This window comes from Artemia franciscana, chromosome 16 (genome assembly GCF_032884065.1).
Source record: "Artemia franciscana chromosome 16, ASM3288406v1, whole genome shotgun sequence".
Classification (NCBI taxonomy): domain Eukaryota; kingdom Metazoa; phylum Arthropoda; class Branchiopoda; order Anostraca; family Artemiidae; genus Artemia; species Artemia franciscana.
Genome location: NC_088878.1, coordinates 2,018,334 through 2,039,843, shown reverse-complemented (window position 1 = coordinate 2,039,843; position 21,510 = coordinate 2,018,334). Strand labels below are relative to the sequence as shown.

Here is a 21,510-nt window from a genome sequence, read left to right as displayed (position 1 = left end):
CTATCACTGATGAAGTAAAGTTGTAAAAATTTATGATTCTCGCCTGAGAATGGTAAAAGGGACCCTGTATTATGATAAATTTGCCCTTTTACTTTGAAAGTAGGCATAAATTGATCTTGATTGTCGATTTGGGCACCAAACGACTTCATTTGGAAACATGAGTTACATTTTCTGATGTTTAACAAAAAACGCTTAGATTCTGACGTAGTTCCAGCAACCAAAGTTTTCAATGGCTCTGGTGGTGCAGCCAGTTGAGGTAGTTTAACTTTTCCTGAGGCACAACACATTCCCATTGTTTCACCATTAAATTTCAAAGCCTTGCAATAGGGACAAATTATAGACATAGTCCCGATTTGAACACATCTACTCAAGCTATAATTATCAACTTGGCTGTACCTGAATGCCATGCGATAATTTTTAGGTTGCTCTTGTGATTCCTTGGCACGCTTTCTTTTGGCATTATCTTTTTGAGCCTCAAGCCTGTTTTCACGTTGTTCTTGTGATTCCCCGGCACAATTTCTTTTGGTAATTTCTCTTTGGGCCGCGAGCCTGTTTTCACGTTGTTCGTGTGTTTCCTCGGCACGATTTTTTTTGGTAATTTCTCTTTGAGCTGCGACCCTGTTTTCACGTTGTTCTTGTGTTACCTCGGCACAATCTTTTTGGTAATTTCTTTTTTGACGCAAGCCTGTTTTCACGCTGTTCTTATGATTCCTCGGCACGCTTTCTTTTCTTACTTCCTCTATAGCCGCAAGCCTTTTGGTATATATATAGCAGCACGGCACGCGGCAGGCTTCTACATATATATTCTCATTGTCTGTTGTGTTCTATTGCAGTTTTTTCAATTTTAATTTTTGTTTATTGTTTTTTTTTAGTTGTTTTCTTTTTTTGTAGTTATTTAGTTTTTTTGGTTTTTTGCCTTTCTTTCTTCTTCTTTATTTTTATTTTTCTTCTTTATCTTATAGTTTTTTTCCGGTATATGCCCCAGCAACACATGTGCAAGGTCCTAATTTTTAACTGTGTAAAACTTGCGGATATGTAACTGGTAATTCCTCTGATATACTCTAGTAATTCCTCGACACGTATTCTTTTTTTTCTTTCTCTTTCAGCCGTAAGCCAGGTTTCGTGTTGCTCTTGTAATACATCGACACGATTTTTTTTGGTAATTTATCTCCGAGCCGCAAGTTTAACCTCCCTCCCCCCAAAAGCAACACGTATGCAAGGTGCTAATTTTTAACTGCGTAAAACTTGTGGATATACTACATTCTTCGCTGTCCCATTGTCGATACATATCAACAGATTGTCCGGTTTACCGACTTTAGAATATGCAGCATACAATTGTTCATGGGAAAAACAATCCATATTAAGATCTATACTGCATTTTTTGAATGATGGCTAAATATATTTAAGGTAGGGGAGAGGTGGGTACAGTGGCGCACTTTCAGGTCAAAGCATCGTAACTTTGGCAAATATTAACATTTTTGGACGATTTTTAAACTGTTGTACTGGCAGTTTACTATTCTACACTGGTGATTTATTTCACACTTCTTCTTTGAACCAGTTTTTGATGGAGTCATGTTTTCTGACAGCCACTTTTTGCGCCATTGTTGCCGACTAGGCGGAAACTATGGCGCACCCCATCTGGAACAGTGGCGCACCCATCTGGAACGGTGGCGCAATCAAACTGCTAAGATGAATACTTCGTTTAATGAGTAAGGAAGTACAAAATAATGAACTGAAAATACCTAAAAGATGAATACTTCGTATAATGAGTAAGGAAATAAAAAATAATGAACTGAAAATAAAAGAAGAAGGCACACTACTTAATATTGTAAGCAGTCAGGTCAATGGGGAAGACCAGTTGCCCCGCCTGTCTTTCTGTGCCACCAGAAATATTCGGAGCAGGTAGCTTCATTTCGACACTCGACTTGCTGAAAGTGTAATTTTCACTGGTCCTTATGAACTTGTAGAAAGGAACCATTCTCTTAATATACATGAGACATAATATACATGAGACTCAGAGAGGACTTCGCCCACGGAGTAAATTTTGTTCTTTTTGATCTCCCCCTCGCAAACAAGAACATAATCTCCAACACGGACTTCATCGTCACACAAAAAATCGTTTTGGTGTTCAAGGCCACAGTGGAGGCTTTCATCACTATCACAGCTACTATTGCCTTTTGTGGCAGAGTCACCAAAGTCATCATCAGACGAAGAATCAGAAAACAGGGTCTTTACATGACTGTTTCTCTTGAAATTGCGGTCAAATTTAGCAAAGTATCTAGCAGCACTGCCCTTTTTCTTAGGTTGGACATCCTGTTTTTTTGGCACTGGCTTTTGCACAACGGCTTTCTTTGTCTTGGGGTTAATCTTAGAAGTCTTGGCCTTTTTCTTTGCCTCCCTTTCCATGAATTCTTTCTCTAAAGCATCTTTCACTGGGGTATCCGTGGTAATGATGGTTTTCTTCCTCTTCCGAGCTCCTTCTGGCAGCTTCCTGGGGGGCGCTCTTGGGTAGGGCCTTACAGGTTCGGGTGTAACGGCGGTAGGGGAGGCAGCGCTTGGGGAGGCAGAGCTTGGACCCGCTTTGTTATGACTATTCAATTCTTGCTCGACTTCTTCGGTCTCTGGAGCTGCGCTGGGATTAGGGTCTGGTCTGTCGGTCACAGCTGATGCGAGAAAATCGTCGTCTGTGAAAAGTAGGCGGTTGAAGGGGAAAATCCCAGTAGCAGCAAAGCCACTGACTATGTTTTTCTGTGTGAAGAAGAGTTGCAAGGCCTTTCCAACAAGTTGAGCGATGATAGAGATACCAATCGTCTGTCCGGGGTTGCTGACCATCCAGTCATTGCAGGCGATGTTGTAGTAGTTTTTGAATGATTTGTAGACTGTTCTGTCCAGTGGCTGTAGCTTTCCGCTGGTGTGGGGTGGCAAAGTCAGAACCACTATCCCGTTATCTTTGCAGTACTGAATGGCCTGGATCGACACATGAGAAGAGTGGTTGTCTTCTATCAGCAATATGGGTCTCTCTTTTGTACAGCGGGCATGTTTCACAACGTGTTCGAGGACAAGCAGGAAGATGTCAGATGTCATCCATCCTTTGGCAGAACCGCTACCGCCACTGCCTGGTGGTGCACCATTCATCAACTGGGAGCCAAATCTTTTCCTTGGGAAGACGAAGTAGGGTGGCAAGAAATTACCTTGAGCATTAATGGTGCAGCAGACTGTGGTCAGTTCGCCTCGCTCAGCAGAAGTCACTTGGCCCACCTGTTTGTGCCCCTTGGGTGCTATCACATTTGGTTGTCTCTGCACTGTTGTTGCCCCCGTCTCATCTAAGTTATAAATATCACTAGGCTGAAACTTAAACTTATTCGTAACAGTCTCCAAATTGTCATAGAACTCGTTTACAGTTGTTCTGTTGAATGCCGTGGCTCTGGCCAAGCTTGTTCCCTCCACTTTGCGGATAGACAGGTCTGGGAAGCGTTTCATGTAACTGTAATACCAGGCTTTCCCCGTCGTCTTTTTCTCATGCCATGTTGATGGCACCTTCAATTGGTTCATCTTTGCAATTTCGAAAGCGAATTGGCGGACGTTGAGCCGTGTCAAACCATGGTGCATTTTGCATGCCTTTATCAAATAATCATGAAGTTGCTGTTCAAGTTCATCAGTTAACACTTGACGGACTTGGTAATTCGGCTCAAGTTTTAAAGTCAGCTTTTTATCGTCCGATGCGTTGCGAGCCTTATTTACATATCGACGGAGTGTTGTCTCTGGGATCTCGTATTTTTTGGCAGCAGCCCGTTGTGAAAGCTTCAATTCCAGTAGCGTGTGCACAGCAAGCTTCATACGCTCTGCTTCATTAGGCATTCTGCAAAAGACCAATATTTAATGTTTCTCTGTTCATACGATTGCATTTTTTTTTTCCTCTGTAGGGAAAAAACGTTCCATTTTTCGTCCCTCTGTAGCTTATTATGTGTTTATTTTATGTCTTTTTCTTTCTTTTTTTGTGTGTGTTTCTATTTATATGAAGTAATTGAGTGCAATAATTTTTCAGTGTCCGTATTTCATCTTACAATGAATATGTTCCATTTCTCTCTCCTGTTTCTATTTATTTTCAAGCAGTTTCTTTTTCTTTCATTATTTTCGAGTTCTCACTGGTTCAGTTGTTTTTGCTACTTTAAGACTCAGACGGTATGCATTTTGCGAAAGTTTCTGCTAGTTCGGATCATAATTTTGATTTTGTACATTGGATGATAATTGTATTGGGGATAGACTGAGATACCTTGAGTCTAACCCTTTTGATTTTTCCATATTCCAGAGCCATGATAAATTTTCAGGAAATAAGATAAATGACGGTGGGCTAATTAACTTTCCAAATTGTAAATATAAATTACCTTCCGAAGTTTCTGATCTTCCCAGTACCGGTGTTGTGAGAACAGGATTTTTAAATTGTAGGGGTTTTTTTAGTTCACAGGATGATCTTGTCGATGTAGTTCATAAACTATCTTGTCATGTCGTTGGATTCTGTGAGACTTTTCTTACAGACCTGACTCCTCAGGTTGTTTTTCCTGGATATCAATTTATTTTTAAAAACCGATTGACTAGGCGCCAGGGTGGTTTAGCAGTACTAGTTAAAGAAGGTATCTCTTTTCGATGCATTGCAAATCTGGAAGGTTCTCATGAGGAAATGCTTTTTGAAGTAATGGTGACTGAAATTAGTCTTGGAAAAAAAGATGTTTTTTTTTGCGTAGTATATCGACCGCCTTCTTCTCCAGTCAAATCTTTCCTCTCTAAAGTCCATGATTTTTGCATCAACCCCATTTTCAAAATAAAGATGTAATCCTTTCCGGAGATTTCAATATTGACCTTCTAGAAGCTTCAAATGAATCCTCTGTTGAGTTATTGTCTTCTTGCTTTTCTGCGTGTCTGCTTCCTACTTGCCTGATACCTACAAGAATTTCACCTAGTTCTGCTTCTCTCATTGATAATATTTTTGCATCTTTACCTATTCAAGCAAATTTTGCTGTTTTAAGTGATATATCGGATCATTTCCTGCTGGTTTCAGATTTAGCTCTTACTTATAAAATACCAAAGGTAAGTAAGGAACGTCAAGGACGGCTAATAAATAAAATAACATTAAAGCACCTGAATGAAAGCCTTCGACTATTGGATTGGCAGGAGGTAATATCCACGGAGGATTCAGATATGGCAACTGATAATTTTCTAAGAAATTTCAATTGCTGCCTTGATTCTAGTTGCCCATTTGTTACGATTAAAATTTGCAGAGATAAATTTCCTATACGGCCATGGATAACGTCTGGAATTTTGATATCAGTTAAGAAAAAAAATCAGTTATTTAAAAAGCAGTTAAAGAATCCAACTGATTATAATATTAAAAATTTTAGAATTTTCAAAAATAAATAAACCACAATGATACGTTTGTCAAAACAATTGTATTATAAAAAGTCCTTCGAAGAAGCTCAAAATTCTCCTCGCAAAACGTGGTCTTTAATTAATTATTTTATAAAAAAAGAAAGTAAGTCGAATTTTCCTGAAGTTATTAGTTTAGAAGATGGTTCGACTACTAATAAATCGGAGAAAGTGGCTGATATTTTGAATACTTATTTTGCTAAAATAGGAGAGAAAATTGTTTTATCAGTAATGAACCAGTTTGATTCACGTAGTAATAAACATTTTTCTTCATACCTTCCATCTCCTCAAAGTAATTCAATTTTTCTCGGGCCTATTTCTCATTCTGAAATAACAAAAATAGTATGTGATCTAAATCCAGGTAATTCAGCGGGAATTGACGGGTCTAGTTCTAAAATTGTTAAAGAAATACTGTCTGAAATAATATTACCATTACAGCATATAATTAATCTTTCATTTAAAACTGGAGTTTTCCCATCTGCTTTTAAAGAAGCGCGGATAGTTCCGCTTCACAAAGGTGACTCTCCTGAAAATCCATCAAATTACCGCCCTATTTCTATTCTGTCAGCATTTTCTAAAATACTTGAGAAGGCAATTTATAAGAGGTTTTATGACTTTCTTAAATCGTCTAATTTCTTCACAAATTCCCAGTTTGGTTTCCGGTCTGGACACAACACTGAACATGCTGTCGTTGCTCTCATCCAATATATTCATGAATGCTTAGATAGAGGTGAAATTCCAGCAACAATATATTTAGATTTTAAAAAAGCATTCGATACAATATCCCATTGTATTCTTTTTAGTAAATTGGATAATTGTGGTGTGCGTGGACCGGCGTTGGATCTAGTTAAATCTTATCTTGATAAGAGAAAGCAACGATTAGACGGGGGCAATTTCCTCTCTTCACCTGTACCTAAGTCTTCGAAGGTTGGGGTACCTCAGGGCTCTGTCCTAGGTCCTCTCCTTTTTTTAATTTATATAAATGATTTTCACCGCGCTTTTACATCCCCGTGTCTCAACACACATTTTGCTGATGATACGGCAGTTTCAATTTCTGAAAAGAATGACGAGGAGCTGGAGGCAAAACTGAATACTGCATTTTCTAATGTTCTTGATTGGTGTTCTTCAAATTTTATTGCTTTGAATGTATCAAAAACTATTTTGATAATTTACGGTAGAAAGTCAAATATCTGCCCTCGTATCCGATTTACTTCTTCAAAGTATCTATTATCAATATCTCGTGTGAAAATGATAAAGTACCTTGGACTTGTGATTGACGAAAGCTTATCTTTTAAAACACACATTCAAAATCTACGATTAAAGATTTCAAGGTATGTTGGTTTAATGCGAAGGTTGAAGCTTTGTTTGCCCTACTCTGCTTTACGAAGTATTTATTTTGCTCTGATTCAGACTAATATTAATTATTGTTCTCTAGTATATTTATCTACATTTAAAAGCCATATTAAACCAATACAGATTTTACAAAATAAAGCCCTAAGAATCCTTAAACTGTTTATTCCATCACCTATTGAACTTCCAAATAAGTCTTCTACTGCATCTTTATATACTTATCTAGATATACTTCCAGTCTCTCAACAATTTGCTTTTGGAGCAATTCTTTTCAAAATCAATTATGACATTAAGAAATTACCGCCATATTACCTCCATCAAAGTTTGTTCTCCCAATCACAAGATTTACATAATTATAACACTCGACAAAAAAAGGATATCTACATTGACAAGTATAATACTGAGAGATCTAAATTCGCTCCGTTTGTGTCAATAGCTCGGTGCTGGGATGCTCACAAGACTCCAATTGATAATTTTTCCTCTATCCATTTAATAAAAAGGAAACTTAAATTTCATTTAGTTCAGGATTATTTTTAATTAAGTATCTTTTTAGTAAGGCAAAGTTTTTGTATGATTCGTTGCTCTGGGTGATTATGGGCCTCTCAGCTATCTTCCAGTATTAATTTATATTTAATAATATGGACATTTTTAATTTTTTCAATAGTATTGAATGATCCTGGGCTAGCTGCTACTTTCATATTATTGTTGTGTTATTGTATCTTTGCCGTCATGTTTATCTTTGTATTGTAGTGTGTTATTATTTTATCTTTGTCTAGGCCTAGTTTTTTGAGCTTGTCTCCCCATGGGCCTATGTCATTTATATATACATGTATGTGCGATTTATAAATAAATGAACTTGAACTTGAACTTGAACTCAGGCGGCTTAAGGCTGCGATGAGTTTGTAGTAGTAGTAGTAGAAGTCAAAACTATCATATAGGCTACCTACCGCGTGAATGCGCCACTGTAGCCGAAATGCCCTCTTTTATCCATTTTGTGAACCAAAATTTGAAATAATGACCGAGAGACAAACAGATGGCTGCACTATGTTTAGATATGTTGGAGCTTCCAGATGAACTAATATTCGCCAGAATTCGACACTATTTGTAGCCTACAAACCTTAGCAAAGGCAAAGAATATTTTCCATTTGTCCAAGATTTTATTTTTCAAAGCACTTAATCACATACCTCAAAAACTGCAATCGCCCCAAAAAATTGAAAATGGCTGACGATCATAAACCATGTGACTGCCCTCCTAGTGCGTATTTTTTTAGAATTTAATCTAATTACAGGTGGCAGTGGGATCAAGTGCGCCACTGTAGCAGACTGCAATACTGTACCCACCTCTCCCCTACCAAGTTAAACCTGCAATGTTATGCGTAAAATAAGGGAGTTTATTACATCTTTGAAATGTCAAACTTCTTTACTGTCTTAGCTCCATTACAGTGATCAATTTTATGTATTTGGCACTAGATTTGATCCGAAGGTGCTGCGCAATTGTTTGTAAATATAAGATGCAATAAATCCATTATTATTCACTCCAAGCATAAGCTTACTTTTTTCTCATCAATTGTCAAATCCAAACCATTTTCTGAAAAAAAGTCACACTTAATTTTGCCAAGGACAATATTAGTCAACAAGAAAATCTGACTGGCATTAAAAAATAGTGTCATTGCATAAAAGAAGTTAGCGTTAGCAGTGCCAGAATAGATCCAGAGACTCCAAAAAATTGGTCCTAATATACATGATACAACAAACATGAACAACAGTTGAAGACTATGCCAAGTATGATTAAAAGTATATATCCAAAGAGGTGATAGGGAAATATAAATTCCAATGTCAGCTATTGAAGGGTAAGCCTTGTAAATTGCCAGTAAGCTCATAACAGCGTAGATGAGAAGTGGAGGGTGTTTGTGAAACCTCATTGTAAGAGGTACGATATAAAAAATGGTATTTACCTGAAAAACGTAGAGGAAAAAGTTACTAAAATCTCCAAAAACTTCGATGAAAAAGTACCAAAAAAGACCAATATTTGGACGAAGATCTGTTACTTTCAAGACAAATCCATATGTGGCATCCAAAAATTTCCACGTTCCTGTTATTTTAAATGAATAAAATAGGAAAAATCCGAGTGTAGTGATGAAGATTGTGAGGTTAAGAAAAACATAAGTATACATACTGGGCCATTTCCTTTGTGTTTTCAAACAGTTTTTCTTTGATATTATGTATACAGTAGATGGGATCAACATGGGGATAGCGTATAGGTCACGGTACGCTGCCAAGGCCAAGAATATAGATGATAGTACCATTGAACCCTTAACCGTGCCATATAGACTGGCAGCAAGACAAATATTGTTGAATATTGAAGTTGACTCACTAATGTAGGTTAACAGCACAAGTGGATTACAAAAATAAGCTTTGAGGATCCAATCACCCATGCTATTGACATAATCTTCAGCGTGAGGCATTAAAGACAGTGAAGATTCAGAGACTTTGTTCCTCTTTAACCCTTTTACAATGTCTATGGCTATCTCCCGTCCTACCCACGATAGTAAAATACCACAAGCAAAATGAGACACTGTGATTGCAATGGAATCCAATCCATATTCTTGTAAAATTTCAAAGGCTAGAAGAAACAATGGTTGTTCGTGGACCAAGTCTCCAGAGTAAGCATTCCCGATGATATTCTTAAGAAATATTCCTTCTTTGATTCTATCAGCATGATTTGTTGGGACAAAAATCTCAGGTCTAAACCTAAGATCGATATTACTAATTTTCTTTAAAACTAAATGCAACAATCCTATAAAAATTACAAGCATATTCCTTAAATGTAAAAGCATACTCATTGATATGTCTAGACATGTGGATAGACACATTAAAGGCACAGTATAGGCACAGTACAGAATGCTTTGTAAATTTTCCTTGTGCGATTTCTAGCTGCTTGACTGGAAATACTCACAGTCATAAGATGCAAGATTTTTGCAACTATTAAAAAAGATATTTTTGAAGATATTTGATAGTTATTTATTTAGTAATTATTATTTAGTTTATTTGAAGTGAAGATTATATTCCAAGTTAAAGGACGTAAAAATATAGCAAACTATATTTTATTTCTCAACTAGCTAGTGGTGTGGTGCTTCGCCCCCCCCCCCGCCCTGCGCACGCAAGTCGTAACGCACCATTGTAATTATGTCCCTGTATCCCACCTGTGAATATAGATTGATTAATATACATGTTTTTAACTACGTAAAACTTGCGAATATACATTCTTTGCTGTCCCATTGTCTGTGCGTATACAAAGCCTTATAAACTTATAATGACGTCATGTGCAAGCACTCTTTTTACAAACAAACAAATATGCATACATACAACTTATTTTTATACCGATAGATAGATAGATACATATACATATACAATACAAATTAACTACGTAAAACTTAAGAATATACAACGTTCTTCGCTGTCCTATTGTCTATGCATATAAATAGATTGTCAGGTTTACCGACCCTCGAACATGCAACGTACAATTGTACATGGGGAAAACAATCTGTATTAAGATCTATACCGCATTTTTTAATGATTGCCCTTGAGCTTTGTTGATGGTGATTGCAAATGCTAATCGAATTGGGAATTGCAGTCTTTTAAATTAAAAAAGCAGATCCGTTGGAATCATGGGAATGCGAGGAATAAGAACAGCCTCACCCTCAAAAGGCCCTGTCAAGATAGTTCCCTATATTACGTTTTCTATTGTTTTTTTTACGGCAAGTCGCGTGCCATTGCAAAGCTTTGGTGGGTTGATACTTCGTAACAGTATTATTGGTACGCCTATTTTTAGTTGTAGCACGTGTGGTGGAAACCCCTTGGAGATCCATGGAATTTAAAAATTCAGATGGATAATTGACCGCTTCATTTGGTTCCAGCACTGTATAGACTGACTTGTAAAGGACTGCCTGGTCTCGAATCTCGGTCAAATAATATTGTTGATTTCGTGGACGTCTTTATTCTTAGCAGCCAGAATCGCTCTTTCACTTAGCCATTTATGATTTTTATAATTGGTTAGAATATTCGGAAATACCTTTTCAACCAATTCATTTTTGGACGTCACTAAATTAAAGAATTCAGCAGGCAGTTGTATTCGTCCTGAAATTGAGTTTATTGGGAGCTCTCCGTTTCCAATTGCCAGCAATTGATCTGAAAATGTTTTACCAGAGACATCGTTTTGAAATCGGACACGTATTTTTGTAGTTAATTTTAATGTCTTTACGTGTGCCCATAAATTTGAATTTTTCAGGCAAGCATTCATTTCGTCTACAAAGGTTTATCTAGGTATTATAGGTAATGTTTGCCTGAAATTTCCCGCAAGCAATATTGATATACTGCCAAAGGGTTTTGAATTTCCTCGCAAAGCTCGCAATGATTGATCCAGAGCCTCGAGCGATTTTCTGTGTGCCATTGTGCACTCGTCCCAAATAATAAGTTTGCATTGCTGCAATACTTTACCCGTCCCACATGATTTGGAAATATTACACGTTGGAGTTTCTGTAGAATACAAATTCAGAGGCAATTTCAAAGCGGAATGAGCAGTTCTTCTACCAGGCAGCAACGTTGCGGCTATTCTGGACGACGCATTTGCCAACGCTATGTCATTTTTTGATCGAATTGATATCAGAATCAATTTTATCACAAACATTTACCAGTACCTCCTGGCGCATCCAAAAAGAAGATTTCTCCAACGTTGTTATCGACACAATGCACTATCTTATCATAACATGTACTTTTGCTCAGACGTTAACTTAAAAATATTATTTTGTATATACGACACAAGATCAATCGTGTTATAACTTTGTTCACGATCCATTTCTACACATGTCGAAACAGCAGTGTTACGATTAGGTGAAGGCATTCCCAAATCCTGAAGAGGTTTGTTTGCAATACATATGCAAAAATATTCAATAATAGCTAAAGTGTAGTTATAAATTTCTGATGTAAAATCAAAAGTCATATCTGACGTCTCTAACTGTTTTCGATGGAGCATATCCTCGGCCATTTTCGATTTATGTTTATCCCATAACTCTGTAGGAGCTGAAGGAGAGCAAGTTGTTAGTACGATTCCAAACAATGCACGAATTTGACTTGCAGTTGACGTTTCGCACGCGTCATTGATGCAGTTATACCAGTGTTGGTCGTTCTGCAATAAATTCATAGCTTGATATGCACCATGGAAAGTGTCACGCATAGTACTGTTTACAGTTCTCAAATACTCAAAGGACTTCGGACCAGGTACATTCACCAAAAACAGGCGGAGAAAGAAGCATTCATGTTGATAGGGGTGAATGGTGTAGATTCTTCCTATCGTGGTTTCTCTGAAGATGGTAGATTGGCCGTCGACTGACTTACCCTGTTTTCGACGTTCAAATGCTTTATTTTGAGCATTCCACGTGTAACACGAAGGCACTTCAGTATACAGTAGTTTTTTTGCAGAAGAATCATTTTGACATAACTAAAAGAAAGCAGTTAACCTTGTATCTGGTGGATTCAGGGCTCTTTGTTGCACGTTGGATTCCGAAAAATATACACGTTGACCATTCTGTATATTTACCGCTAAGTGAACAACAGCTGGACTTCGTTCATGTATTGGAAATGAAAGAATTTGCCAAACAGCTTCATTACTGCTTATGTATCTTCCAGCCTGATATTATACGATTTCATCGATATCACTGATTTTGGACTGCAAGCCAAAAACTGCCATGTCGCTGCCTTTGGTGACGTATTTACATATGTATTTGATCGCCTTTACGGAGTTACAGTATTGAACGTTTATGTGTGCATTAAATTTTTTTGATCATAAAGGTGAATATGGAACAACCCACTGATCATCTACTTCGATGGTTGTACCGTTATGCTTCTTTATTATTGCTATTGCAACGTGCATTCAATTCAGAATTTCTATCACTGATGAATATTGTGATTCTACGCCACACTTTCTTTTCTTACTTTCTCTATTAGCCGCAAGCCTTTTGGCATTAACTCTTTGAGCAGCTACCTCATCTGTTTCTTCTGCCATTGTAGGATTTATACTAAAATTTCTCTTTGAATTAACTCTTTGAGCAGCTTCCTCGGCACGCTTTCTTTTAGTAATTTCTCTTTAAGCCGCGAGCCTGTTTTCACGTTGTTCTGGTGATTCCTTGGCATGATTTTTTTTGGTAATTTCTCTTTAATAAACAAGCCTGTTTTCACGCTATTCTTGTGATTCCTCGGCACACTTTCTTTTCTTACTTTATCTATTAGCCGCAACTCTTTTGGCATTAAGTCTTTGAGCAGCTTTCTCGGCTGTTTCTTCTGCCATTCTAGGATTTATAATAAAATTTCTCTTTGAATTAACTCTTTGAGCAACTTCCTCGTCTGTTTCTTCTGTCATTGTAAGATCTATACTAAAATTTCTCTTTGAATCGCCTTCTTATATACTTATAATGACGTCATATACAAAGCCTTTGACGTCATATGCAAAGCCTAATATACTTATAATGACGTCATATGTGGACAAATAAACACACATATGCGGACAAACACAAAACATGGAGAAACACACAAACTTTCAACTTATTTTTATATGTATAGATTTATTATTACAACTAAATTATGTATGGTTTAGTTATTGTCATAAACCATATGTTAAATAATTGCATCTGCAGGCTATTTAACTCCTTATAGGTAAAATTCTTAGCCGTTTGAGTCCATCCAACATTTTTTCCACAAATAAAACAGCAAAAACGTTTGTATTTCTTCAGATATATTCTTGTTTAATGGATTGCCAGAAAACACAGAGAGATATACTAGCTTTCTATTTCATTGTTGAAACTTATCAACTGCCTTAAAGTTTACGAACTATTATGTTTTGCAATTTATCCATGAAACGTATACATTTTATATAGAAATTTCTATCTGTTCTTATGAAATAGTATTAAAGACAGCCAAAGACTACAATTCACTAGTTATGGTTGGAATATGGCAATAACGTTATAATCACCTTTAATAGCATTCTATTATTTAATAGTATATTTTATCTGATTGCAATTGAATGGATTGAGCTGTTTGCGCAGCATTTGTTCTTTATTTGACTCTTTCTGAAGATTCAATACAAATGTTTTGACTCTGACAAAATTAAAAAAAAGTTATTTTTGAACGACGGCAAATGAAAATTTTACTTTTGATTGAATATATAGTTGATATCTTTACAGTGATAAATTTGGCTGTCACTGCTATCATATCGTTGGTTATCTTCTGCCGTCAATATTTACGCAAAAAATTTGATAAGGCTACAAGTACAGTATTTAGTTAACTTTGTTGATTGGGAATCAAAATAATTATGGGGAAATAATCAGAATATAATTATCACTAAAAACAAGTGCAGATTCATTCAGAAGACTTTTTTAGTTTAAATCTCACAAGATTAAGCTACTTTCCTTTCCTGAATCCATTAACTGTGATTGTTATAAAAAATAACAGGAGTGTTTGCTATCTACTATGCATTTTTGGCCAGGTGGGTTTTCTCATTCTTGTCAACGAGTCTATACGCTCTGGTGTATATATTTCAAATAATGTGTTGTTGCTAGGATTAGTACAATGTCAGTTCGAGAGTGAATTTGTTTCGAAAGAGTTCTTGGCAGGTATTAAAGAAGAAATACGTCGAACTCCAGAAGAAAATCCTCATGCTTAGATTGCTTCATAATTTCAGCAATTAGGTCCCGACGTTAACACGCTAAACGCCAACTGACGATATAGTATCTTTTCAAATATAAATTCTAGTGGAAAAAACGTCTACTGGATGTAACAAACAACACAACATTCTTATAGAGAATCACTAGTTGTGGCAGCATCTTACCGCCAAACAAATTTTACCCTTACCGAGACTACTAGTGGTGTTGCTCCCATGTTGGCATTTGTGAAAAAATTATGGTCCACAAGTTGTTTGGCAAAAGCCATAATTTTTTTTATATCAAATGACGTGTATGTTGGTGCACAGGCTTGGCCTAAATTATACCATCGAATTAACCCCGATGTGGGACTTATAGACAGTGAAGACTAGCAGTTAAAAGCTGGTTTTATCCTGGCAGCAATTAATCTTGACACATCTCAAACTCTAGTATCACGCATTGGTATTAAAATTCAAGTTTTGAATGGTCAACTTCCAAACTTGGACTTGATTAACTTGGCCCACCGTATCTGCAGGCAAGAAAGTATTCCACCCTCTTTCCAAAAATTCATAGATTCTCATGATGACTTCCCTTTTTCCAAAAATTATATTGGAAATATAAGAGCTTCTACAAGTTAATGTATATGGATCAATTGAATGGATTGAGCTGTTTGCACGGCTGTTTTCTTTATTTGACTCTTTCTGAAGATTCAATACAAATGTTTTGACTCTGACAAAATAAAAAAAAATGTTATTTTTGAAAGACAGCAAATGAAAATATTGTATTTGATTGAATATATAGTTGATATCGTTACAGTGATAAATTTGGCTGTCACTGCTATCATATCGTTGGTTATCTTCTGCCGTCACTATTTACGCGAAAACTTTGATAAGGCAATAAGTAAAGCATTTAGTTAATTTTTATTGATTGGGAATCAAAATAATTTTGGGGAAATAATCAGAATATAACTATCACTAAAAACAAGTGCAGATTCATTCAGAAAACTTTTTGAGTTTACCTCTCACAAGATTAAGCTACTTTCCTTTCCTGGATCTATAAACTTTGATTGTTATAAAAATAACAGGAGTGTTTGCTATCTACTATGCATTTTTGACCAGGTGGGTTTTCTCATTCTTGTCAACGAGTCTATACGCTCTGGTGTATATATTTCCGATAATGTGTTGTTGCCAGGATTAGTACAATGTCAGTTCGAGAGTGAATTTATTTCGAAAGAGTTCTTGGCATCTAATAAAGAAGAAACACGTCGAACTCCAGAAGAAAATCCTCATGCTTGGATTGCTTCACAGTTTCAGCAATTAGGTCCAGACGTTAACACGCTAAACGCCAACTGACGATATAGTATGTTTCCAAATATAAATTCTAGTGGAAAAAAATGTCTATGGGATGTAACAAACAACACAGCATTCTAATAGAGAATCACTAGTCTTGGCAGCATCCTACCGCCAAACAAATTTTACCTTTACTGACACTAATAGTGGTGTTGCTCCCATGTTGGCATTTGTGTAGGAATTGTGGTCCACAAGTTGTTTGGCAAAAGCCATAATTTTTTTTATATCAAATCACGAGTATCTTGGTGCACAGGCTTGGCCTAAGTTATACCATCGAATTAACCCCGATGTGAGACTTATAGACAGTGAAGACTAACAGTTTAGAGCTGGATTTATCCTGTCAGCAATTAATCTTGACATATCTCAAACTATAGTATCACGCATTGGTATTAAAATTCAGGGTTTGAATGGTCAACTTCCAAACTTGGACTTGATTAACTTGGCCGACCGTATCTGCAGGCAAGAAACATTCCACCCTCTTTCCAAAAATCAATAGACTCTCACGATGACTTTCCTTTTTCCAAAAATTATATTGGAAATATACAAGCTTCTACAAGTTAATGTTTCTTTTGGGTTTTTCAATTTTATTGATTGTAAAATTTGATTATCTAACATTTGATTTAGCTGATAGAATAGCACTAGTGAACGCCTTCTTTTGTAACTAAGGTTCAAGGTCGTTTCTTATTAGGTTGCACCTGTTTGTTCAATAACGAAGAAAAAAATTACACACTTTAAAAATCCCTTCCTAGCTTTTTCCTAGCTCTAATCTGGAAGAGAACAACGTTTTCAATGCACTGGCCATGCCGCAAAATAGTCAGTTTTTATAAAAAAAAACTGCTTTTTGTTAGACTTTAATAAAAAAAAACGTGAATTGGTTTTTAAATTTTTCATGTTCATAAATTATAGTATTTGTAAAAAAAATTATATTGACTTTCTTTTTTAACTTATAGAACAAGCAATATTCTGAATACGGGTTGATGACACCATTCTTGAAAACATGGCAACTTTTTCAGGAATCAGGCCCCTTACACACAAACAGATCACCATGTCATACAGAAACAAATAGTCAAAAGTTAGAGATAGCGCTTGTTTTTCAAATGAACCCCCTCTCAACCTTCTTGACACTAGTTTGGTACAATATCCCATGGGTGACAACGGAGTAACCAGTCTCGTTCTAAGGCAAAGGTTAATTTTTCTTTTTGTTAGCGATGGAGAATAGTAATTTTCCTGTATCAGTTTTAGACTATATTCATCCGATGGCTAAGTTTTCCTTTTCATCCACAAGTATTTTCAAAGAATTTTATGCTGTGTTTTGGATTTTCTGTAGATTTTCCTTTTGCTATAAGCGAATGTCATTAAGACTCATCTAAATCACATTTATCAATCTTTCATCACCTTCTAGTGGTGACTGTTCGTCACTAGGAACAGATTTTTCCAAACACGTTAAATTAAAAGTTAATATGGGCTAGACTTTTTGTTTTGCTAGGTAGAATATGATGCTGCAAACATGATGTATCTGGTGCCAAGAAATACACCGCTTAAGTACATTAAAGTGATTAGTGCTTCTGAGGAGAATAATATTTCTTCGCTTAATTAATAGAAGTAATGTTAGTAATCGGTAAAATGTGAAATCTGGAGTTGGGCAGGACTGCACCATATCCCTGTCATGAACATTATTCTAAGGATCAGGACAAATACTATGGGGAAGCATGGAAACAAATGGGATGCAAAAACTCCTGAACCAATATTGCGCATATAATGTCAGTGCTCTAGATAAATAATAACAAGATACGTGAATTTCTTATGGTATTAAAGGATCATTATACAATAAAATATTTTACGATTATCATTGCAACTATGGATTATACTTAAAAAGACCGTATTAAAGTTAAGAAAACTGAGTTGCGTGAACTTGGATTAAATGAGGGTGAATAGGATATGTTTTGGAGGGAAAGTGTTTGGTCCTGTTGATAGGTTGCTGGCCTTGGTAGATGGTGAATGTAGTGAAGTTCAAAAAGTAAAGTACCTAGGCACTGGTTTTATTGCCGCTGAAACATAGAAAGATGTGAAAGTGGCTTCAAAACATAATAATAGTAATGCAGTGGCTCCAAAGCTTGATATCGTTGAAAGGTATACGAAAAATACAAGTATGTTAACAATGGGCAATTTCCATTAGTTAGAGTGCTTGCCCCCAGGATTGGTCGGAGTTTCAACCCCTGAACTGTAGTTTTTGGCTTTTGGAATTTGTCAATCAAATTGGCTAACAAAAATTACGATGCAATAGATGTGGAGAAAAAGGTGTGAGGGGAGATTCTAATTACACTTGAACTCCATTTTACTATTAAAAAGGCACTGTAACTTTGAATTCCAATCGAATGAGCCCCTGTTTTCTCGACTAGGCTTTCTATGAAAACCCTATATAATAACAATTGACCATTAGCAGAACTTATTTTATATTCGTATTTGTTTATTGAAATAGCTATCGTAGCACTCAAAAGTGAACGCTAAATTACGCTACTTTTACGATCAAAAAATGGTCACTAATTAGATACACTTACGAAATAAGGTGCAACTTTCAATTCATTTTTTAAATGCTTTTACGAAACATGGTACAAAGAAGTTCGCGAATCTGTTGGTACGGCATTTGACTGGTTCTAGTTTGTTGTAGTGCCTAGTATGGCTGCTGATTGATGTGGTTGGTAGTATGGATCGGTGCTTCTCGTTTGTTAATAGCAATTTCCCAAATTTCATTATTAGCTCATATCTTCGGTCGAATAAAGTGGGCAAATTCAAAAGCTCCAACTATTATCTTAATAGCGTGTTTTTGAACATGTTCTACTTTATCTGCCATGTAAGCTGTGTTCTGAGTTCGGGGACCCCAAACAGGACAGCAATACTCGAAAAATGGCCTGGTGTAGGTTGTAGTTCCAGCTGGAACTGATGATCAGAGAAGCCTAACTTGCTCATGCTTGTTAAACTCTGGATTGAGAAGTGACCTTTGTGCACGATATTGTCTACATGCAGCTTAAACGAGCAGTCACTTGTAAATGTTACGCCTAGGATTGTTGCAGAGGAAACAATTGGAAGCAGAGCATCTGGGGTAGTGATATCTCGCTTGAGTGAATTAAATTATAAAACTTTTTATTTCCGATTATTCACTTGTAGACTATTCGACTTACACTAGTTGATGAAGTCTTTGAAGATAGTTGGGTCAGACTCCTGCCTTGCTACTGCATTTTCGACTATATATTTGAGAAGTGCAGACAAGCCATCAGCAAACTTGAAACGCTCTTCAAATTCTGCAAGGATAGGGTTGATGACGACAAGAAATAGAATAGCAGCTAATTTTGTTCCTTGGGGGTATCCACAGGTTAGTTCTGACCATTCAGGGCAGGTGTCTTCTGAAAACAAAGGGTAAACTTATTGTCGTCTCCCCTGTAAAATATCTCTCACTAATGGTAGTATGTGTGTTTTAGCTCCCATTTCTTTCAGATTATTTAATGCGGTCATGTGCCAGAGATAAGTCGACAGTACTAATAGAAGTGTCAACCACTGGAGGATTAAGTGATAAATTTGCACTAGATATGTTGCCGTGCTACTGCCTCGTATGCAACCATATTGGTATGGATCAATTACAGGATCAACTTGTTCTAGCAAAGAACGGTAGATAAAACCCTTAGCTACTTTTGCTTAGTTAGGAGTTATCGATATTAGTCTCAGTTGGTCACGGGATGTCTTGACTTTCGGTATAACACAGACATATGCAGCTTTTCAAATCCTTAGAAATGATTGTTTTGAGAAACTTTGGTTTATCACTGATGTGATAGGCTTGGCTAGGAAAGGTGAGTACTCTTTCAGTAATTTAATGGGGAGTTCACCTGGGTATGAAGCACAGTGGTTACGTAGTCGTCCGATTGCATAGTGAACTGCCATTTCTGACACCTCTACGATTTCATCTGTACTACTGTTGTTAATGATGTCACACATTTTTTCATCACTTACGGTTGGGTGGGTAGTATAAATCTGAGTAAAGGTTCGTTGACTTCCAAGGCTTTTATCAGACTACCATCTGGGCTATTGATTCGTATTTTGTTTCCTTTCTTTTTCCCACTAAGCCGTTTTACTGTGTCATGCCACTTGTGAGAATCTAACTTGAAGAGCGGTGGTGTTTTTTCCCGTACATATCTTTTTTGGGAAGTTCGGATGGCTGAGAAGACTTTGTTTCTCATCTTGTTTGCGTTCAGTGTGTCTCATGTAGCATGGAGTTTACATCGTTCTTTGATCATTTTTTATATTAGTATCTAACCACGGCTTATCCGTCTCACATATCGTGCGTTCTTTAACTGGAAAACATTCATGGTACATTTGCTGCAGAATCGAGTATAATGTCTCGACCTTTTTATCAATGTTTGTTTTAACACAATGTGGATCGAAGTCAAAGTTGGCAATCCACCTGCCAAATGCATGAACGGATCTTTCACTGAGGGGTCTGTAAACTATTTTAACCTTTTTTGGTATCGGTATATGATTTCTGCTCTTCGGTTTCCACCAGAGAACGTTGCGTTTGGACTTAGCAAGTGGTCCTGGGGAAACTGCTGGTTCATAAGATACCTCAAGAGTCGTTAGTATGAGGTCTAGTGTGCTTCCACTTTCATGAGTGTGAATATCGACCACTTTTTTTTAGATCCAACACACATAAAATCCACTTTTTGTCGGTTAAGTTGAAGTCTCCAGCTACGATGAAAGCTGGATTACTGAATCGTTTCCGAAAGTTTTCAACTTGATGCTGCAGAAACGCTACTAATTCACGTTTGTTACGAGCACCTTATGGATAGTATACTACTGCTAAAATGATACACGAGTAAATTCTTGGTAACCCTCTTGGTCTGTATCACTGCCAGATTGTTTCATGACGGGAATCTGAAGGATTATTAAGTCTTCTGTATGGCAAGTCTTCATGGCAATAGATGTCTATTCCACCTCCACGTTGTGTGTCGTTTCTGTCACGCCTGGTACTGAAGAAGTTCAGATAGCCTTTTATATCGCCTGTTTCAGTAGTGATATCCCAACATTCGGTTATTACTGCTAGTGATGTCAAGTTGATACGTAAGACAATTTCTAACTCGTCTACTTTATTCGTCAGTGATCTGGAATTGCAAAGAATCAGGCTTGAAAAATTTGTATCAGCAATTAGAGTGGTAGGTTTTAGCACAGGAGGGGGATTTTCCGAGTTGTTCGAAGCTTCGTTGCTGTAATAGGGCTTCAACGTTGGTATAGGTTCTGAGGAACTTATAGTAACTAAGCATGTCTCATAATGCTTGTTCTTTGACTTTTTTGTTCCACTGTCATTGCGAACTATACGGATTACTGGAATACTGTGATTACCGTTATAAAGTACAAGGCGCTCTCTGCGTTCCCGGACCCTTCTACCTGCGCAGTTGCCGTGCCATTTCTTTTTCCTTTTTGGCTTAAGCCGAACAGTCGTGACACATTCGTATGGTTTATACAGTTGATATACGATAAGAATTTTAATAATATATTGTGCCAGCGGTCCAGATTTTCAACGCTTCTTTTTAGAATGCTTTTTAGGCTAATATCAGCTTCTTTTGCTGCCATTTTTCGATATATTTGTAACAACACAATCACTGCATAAGTGGTTGGAATTATCGTAACTCGAAAATAGGTATATCTCAAACACA

At 36.7% G+C, this 21,510-nt stretch overlaps 1 protein-coding gene across 1 annotated transcript; it reads right to left on the bottom strand.

The window, feature by feature from the left end:
- Positions 1-8,303: 8,303 nt before the first annotated feature.
- LOC136036959 (phosphatidylinositol glycan anchor biosynthesis class U protein-like) lies at positions 8,304-12,832 on the bottom strand. The gene is made up of 2 exons (XM_065719355.1): positions 12,763-12,832; positions 8,304-9,568 (listed from the first exon to the last, which is right to left on the bottom strand). Exons 1-2 carry the CDS (start codon positions 12,830-12,832, stop codon positions 8,304-8,306), a joined length of 1,335 nt encoding a protein of 444 aa, XP_065575427.1.
- Between the last annotated feature and the right edge of the window lie 8,678 nt (positions 12,833-21,510).